The sequence below is a fragment of the Henckelia pumila genome, chromosome 3 (assembly GCF_033568475.1).
Source record: "Henckelia pumila isolate YLH828 chromosome 3, ASM3356847v2, whole genome shotgun sequence".
In the NCBI taxonomy this organism is placed as follows: Eukaryota; Viridiplantae; Streptophyta; class Magnoliopsida; order Lamiales; family Gesneriaceae; genus Henckelia; species Henckelia pumila.
In genome coordinates this window covers 184,177,005-184,182,794 of record NC_133122.1, presented here as the reverse complement: position 1 = coordinate 184,182,794, position 5,790 = coordinate 184,177,005, and the positions used below count along the sequence as shown (strand labels likewise).

The 5,790-nt window shown below is 33.8% G+C and overlaps 1 protein-coding gene across 1 annotated transcript; it reads left to right on the top strand.

Annotated features, from left to right (window-relative positions):
* Positions 1 to 788: 788 nt before the first annotated feature.
* LOC140892543 (serine/threonine/tyrosine-protein kinase HT1-like) lies at positions 789 to 5,427 on the top strand. Its single transcript, XM_073301467.1, has 6 exons — positions 789 to 1,029; positions 2,901 to 3,033; positions 3,699 to 3,894; positions 4,076 to 4,197; positions 4,293 to 4,448; positions 5,008 to 5,427. The coding sequence occupies exons 1-6, from the start codon at positions 848 to 850 to the stop codon at positions 5,320 to 5,322; spliced, it is 1,104 nt and encodes a 367-aa protein (XP_073157568.1). The 5' UTR covers positions 789 to 847; the 3' UTR covers positions 5,323 to 5,427.
* The last annotated feature ends 363 nt before the right edge of the window (positions 5,428 to 5,790 follow it).

The following is a 5,790-nucleotide window of genomic DNA, read 5'->3' as shown; positions in this document are numbered from 1 at the left end:
GGTATACCGAAATTTTCGTACGGTAACGATATCGAATTTTTGGTACGGTAACAATATGAAATTTGAAATTTTCAGTATATACCGGTATATCGAAATACCGAAACAATATAAAAAATTAAAAATATATAATATTTATAAACAATAAATTTTAATTTTTTTTAAAATATAAGGGTTTTTTTCGGTATAAAACGGTATATACCGATACCGCGATATGATCGGTATGCCAATTTTCGGTATAGCGAGAGTTTCAATACAGTATCAGTATAACATTTTCTAATACCGTAATTTTTGGTACGGTATGGTATACTAACCTTATTTATCCCTGCTTAGAGTAACTAATTTTAATATATTCCTATATTGTTTGATAAACAAAAAATACATTTTTTTTGGAATGACAAATTTTTTTATTTTTATTTTATTCAAAATATCATGAAATCTATTTACTGAATTTTCATATTATCTATATCTATCATATCCTAATAAAAGATTTCTTTATCTTCTTATATATTTTTTGAATTTTTGAATTAAATAATCATATCATTCACAAGATGAAAAATTTATTACCAAAAAATAATGTATGACCAAAAATATTTTAATATCACATGAGTTGAACTTAAGTATAAAATTGAAATATATCATATAAAATGAAACCAATATATAGAAGAGATGATTGGAGGGGAATAAAAAATGAGTAGGGATTGCAAGAATTCCATAATTTACTAAACTTGATTGAAAGGCTTTTTCCCTCTTATTTCCATCGCTGTAGCCCATTTAAATACCCCCAAAACACACTCTTTCTCTTCTACTCTGCTCTTCTCTCTGATGCAACAGTGGGTTTATTAGCGAAATGTCTGATCAAATCAAACCCTCTGAAGTCCCTTTATCGACCTTTGATGGAGTAAATTCCGGTGACGAAATGGGTTCCAATAGTTTGCTCGGTATTGACAAGAACCTGCTGATAGATGCCAGCCAGCTTTCTATAGGAGCAGTGATTTGTGATGGGACTAATTCCATCGTCTACGAGGGATTGTGAGCGCCTCTATTCGCTTAGAAAAACCCTTCTTTTCTGGCTCCATTTTTTCGATAATCTTGATCTTCATGATTTTGTTATTTTCTTGAATTTTATTGCATGCCAGAGTGTTCTTGCGCCTCTTCACTTTGTGGGTCTTGCTGGGTGGGGTTTTTATTTCTTTCTATCTTTATCTTTTTTTTTTTCTTCTTTCTCGATTTAAAGTGTTCGGTGTTCCCTGTTTGACGTATTGGGCGATGTCTGTGAGAATGCTCCTGGTTTCACCATTGGCAAATTTTCATGTTATTATTTAAGTAATCTCTTTCCCCATGTAACTGTTGAGGATTGTGTTCTTTTGTCATTTGGTTTTAGATGTTGAAAACCGGTCTACTTCTGTATACAGAGAAATCTGTTCATAGATGAATACAATTTCTTTTTCACCCTTGCTACATTTGGAATCTGTTAATGTCAATTATACAATCATCAATATATGTACTTGTTAATTTAACGAGAAAAAATCTAGGTTTTTGGTGGAGATAATTCTCGGATTGAGAAATCAAGAAAGTAATGTTAGGTGTATTCCATTACAATGCTGGCCGGATGACGTAAGGGAAAACACCCAACTTGTCATACTAGTTCTCAAGTTAATGACGTAAAACAAAGAAAAAAATTTGTAACGTGCGATGCGAATTGACACGAAGTAAACAAGTGTCATCTACAAGAGTGTTCCTAAAGGAGAATATGTGCACATGTCCACAGTTTTAATTGACTTTCCTGGCTCTTAGTTGAACTTGGACGAGTGGCATGAAGGAAACATTGCATGGATTAGTCTTATTGAGTCAAGTATCTGCGAAGAGATTGTACTGGTAATCGGGAAATCCTATGAGATTTTAGCTATTCCTATCAGATTACTTTCGAGTATGTGTAATATTTCATATTTATCAGTTTCGCGGACTGTGGGACTAAGATTTGTGTAACATATAAATGATATGCATATGAAGTTTTGTTGACTTGACTGACTCATGATATTCAAACAAATAAACTCAAAAGCCCCCCGATGACCGAGAGTGGACAAAATGATGTGGACGAAATGTGCTTTGTGCCTTTCTATTTGTGATAGATTATGCTTTTAAGCATTCTACTTCCTTGGATTAATGAACCGTTAGCAATCTTTTAACCATCTGAGAAATGCTTGATAATCCGGCTTGAAAGATGTAAGAATTAAATACCACGTCGATCTGGTGTAGATTTTTGACTGAGACATGCTAAGCATTTTCCTTGTTTCCATATAATATTTCTATCTCGCTATGTTGTCTCTAGAAAATCAGGGGAGTTGGATGGTGAGTACATATTATCTAAAAACTGACATTTTCAGGTCTAACTTTATAGAACTAAAAAGTTTATCAGCCTCAAAATTCCTACAATAAAATAGATATACATTGTTGCTGCCACTAGTCTCACTGTCTCCAGGTGATCAAGTCAATAATCAGTCTTCTATTAGGCTGAGCTTATACATATTGATCATTTTATGGAAAATCGAGGCCTCTACAAATTTTGTTTGCTCATTTTCTTCCTAAAATGGAAGTTTGAAAAGGGGTTCTTATGGGAAAAGATGGCCAAGGTTAGTCGTTTTTAACATACCTAATTGCTGAAGAAATGCTTGAAAGGAAGCAAATATATATGTCAACGCTAAAGTGGTTGGACACAATCACTTTTGATTTAGATGCAGAATATGTTTCTGTTACACTGTATGTAGCCATAATTTAGCTTTGGTAAAGAGGAAGATAATGTAGACAATCACCATTGCTTCTAATTCAGTGTCACTCTATTCTTCTCTAAAGTTTTGTATTTTGAATAGTTGAGATAATTTTCTCCCATTTATGTTTGGCAGGTACAGGTCCATTCCCGTGGCCATAAAAGTGATACACCCAGACAGGGTATCGACTGTGAAATCTGATGTAGAGAAAAAATTCAGCCGGGAGGTTTTGATGCTTTCTAGAGTAAAACATGATAATATCATACAGGTATTTAGATTTACAAATACCTGGGTATGTATGTGTTTGTTTATGTACATGACCAATCTAGTTTTGGTCCTTTTTTCATCAATATTATTATACATAAAAATACCTCTACCAGCTTCATCTGTTATATTATGCTTTATGTCAAGGGTGTGCTTATCATGAATAGGATTATCCGTTATATTCGTTTGCATCCATCTTCCTGTCTTGACTAATCAGTTTAACAAATTTATGATACCTCATTTCTTGCTGGTCATGGCTGGACTAAATGTCTTTGTAGTTGTATTATGCAAACCATATAATGCCTCAATTTGTTGTATTCTCATAGATATCTAATTTGTAATTATGTTACTCTGAGTCCCAAATATATAGGATTGCTTGGTTTTTCTTAGAATATCATTGCAAAAACCAATTATACAAGCAAATTTCCTATTTTATCCTTATTTAAAGAGTGTTTTAATGATATATAAAAGTTAATGGAAGTGGCTAAGGCATTTGATGATATGACTATATAAGTAAAATGAATAGAACAATACTACTAAATATAAATACTTGTATATTTGGGACAAATGAAAAGGAAATGTAACCTATATATTTGGGATGAATATTGCAAAACATGAAGAATATAATGCTTTGTCTCTACTTTATTCAAATGATTTTGCCGACAACAGTTCATTGGTGCAATTGTGGAACCATCGATGATGATAATAACTGAGCTCATGAAAGGCGGCACACTTCAGAAATTTTTGTGGAGTTTTCGTCCAGATTGTCCAGATCTGAAACTTTCCCTGAGTTTTGCTTTAGAAATCTCCAGAGCAATGGAATATCTTCATCAAAATAGAATTATACACCGAGATTTAAAGCCAAGTAATATTTTGCACTTGTTCATCTCATATTCTTTCCTGCTCTACAATTTCCGAGTATTAATTATTATAGTTGATTTCTATAGGATTTTCGTTATCTTTAGGATTTCTCATTTTGTCGAATGTGAAAGAAAACTCTTTGTGCCTTTCATTCACCTGTAATAATCTTTCTGCTGTCCTTTTAGGCAATCTTCTTCTTACAGAAGACAAAAGGAAAATCAAGTTAGCCGATTTTGGTTTAGCTAGAGAAGAGGCTGATGATGAAATGACAACAGAGGCTGGGACGTATCGTTGGATGGCTCCTGAGGTATTTCTCAACCATGAAACCTCATCTTTTCGATGATTTATGGTATAATTAAGTCCACTTTTCTGTCCTTTTTTTTCTCTTTCGAAAAAATTTAGATGTTCAGTGTAGCAGCTCTTCGCGTGGGAGAGAAGAAGTATTATGATCACAAAGTAGATGTTTATAGTTTCTCTATGATTTTGTGGGAGTTGCTCACTAACAGTACTCCCTTTAAGGGAAGGAGCAATGTCTTGGTGGCATATGCTGCAGCAAAGGTATGTTCTTCATAATGTTGTATTTATGGTTTAAAAAATTTTATCCTAAAACCTGAGAAGTTTTAACCTCATGGGATGAGACTGAATCAGCTGAGGAAGTCAGCATTCTTTAAAGTAATCTGGAGTATACTCTGATACATTCAGTAAAAGCTATAGTTGATTTGGATCAGTATCATTCAAATCTTTTTTTAACCATACAACAATCCATCAATGTGTTACACCGAAAACCACTCTTGAATGTAGGTGGCAGTTGTCCTCAACACAATTACCACTGTTAAACTTCCATGCCAAGATAGTCAACGGATTTATTTTCTTCTTGTTGTCCATTGAAAAATGACCCGAAAAGATGCCTTGCTTTCACGAACACTACACTTCCTGGCTTCTGGGAATTATTTATATGTTGTGCTTTTTGTTCTCTAGTTCTTGATCAAAGGATAGTTAGCTTAAATAAATATGGTTGACTGATCATCCAAGATGAGATCATCTGTGCATTTATTTTAACGAACACCGAGTATGAAACATCTACCTAATCATGGGTTTTTACTTAAATTTATTTCAGAACCACAGGCCAAGCATAGACAAGATTCCTGCACCCATTGCACCCCTCCTGGAGTCATGTTGGGCCGAAAGTTCAGAAGATCGACCAGAATTCAAGCAAATCACCGAGTTTCTTGGAAACTTTCTCCACAGCATTTGTCAATCTGCAAATATAGTGCCACCGCCCATTTTTCGGGAGGCAGAATATTCAATAAACGAGGAAGAAACCAACGATATTCCGGTCACTGATTGCTTGATGGACAGGTCTAATGGAACTAGGAAGAAAGTGCCAAATCTCTGTCTCAGGTTCCTACGCTGTTTTGGATACTGCCTGTAGCTAGGTATAAGAAATGCATGCTAGTGTTACATCTTAAACATTGTAAAATTTGATGGATTGGTGACCTTTTGTTTTGGCTATAGATAATTAGATAGTGTGTGCATAGCCGTACAGAGTTATAGTCAATGTACAAATCATAGAGATTAAAGAAGAAACAAAGTTCCATTACTCCATAAGAACAAACCTACTTTTCATCGTTATTTTAGAATTCTTGTCCCATTTGATTCGTTAACAGTTTATATTTTGTCTTTTCTAATTTTGACAGTTAAAAAGATACAATTAATTAGTACTAACCGTCTTCTAAGAGTTCAATTATGAGAAATTTATCGAAATGTATTTGGTTGAATCAAATGGAGTTTCCTTGTAAAATGCTAATTTCTTGTAGATTATAGCCAGTGACATTTCTAGTTGAAGTAGTTAAATCCCAAGAGAGTGTACGTAAACCACTCTATATACAATAGCTTCTAT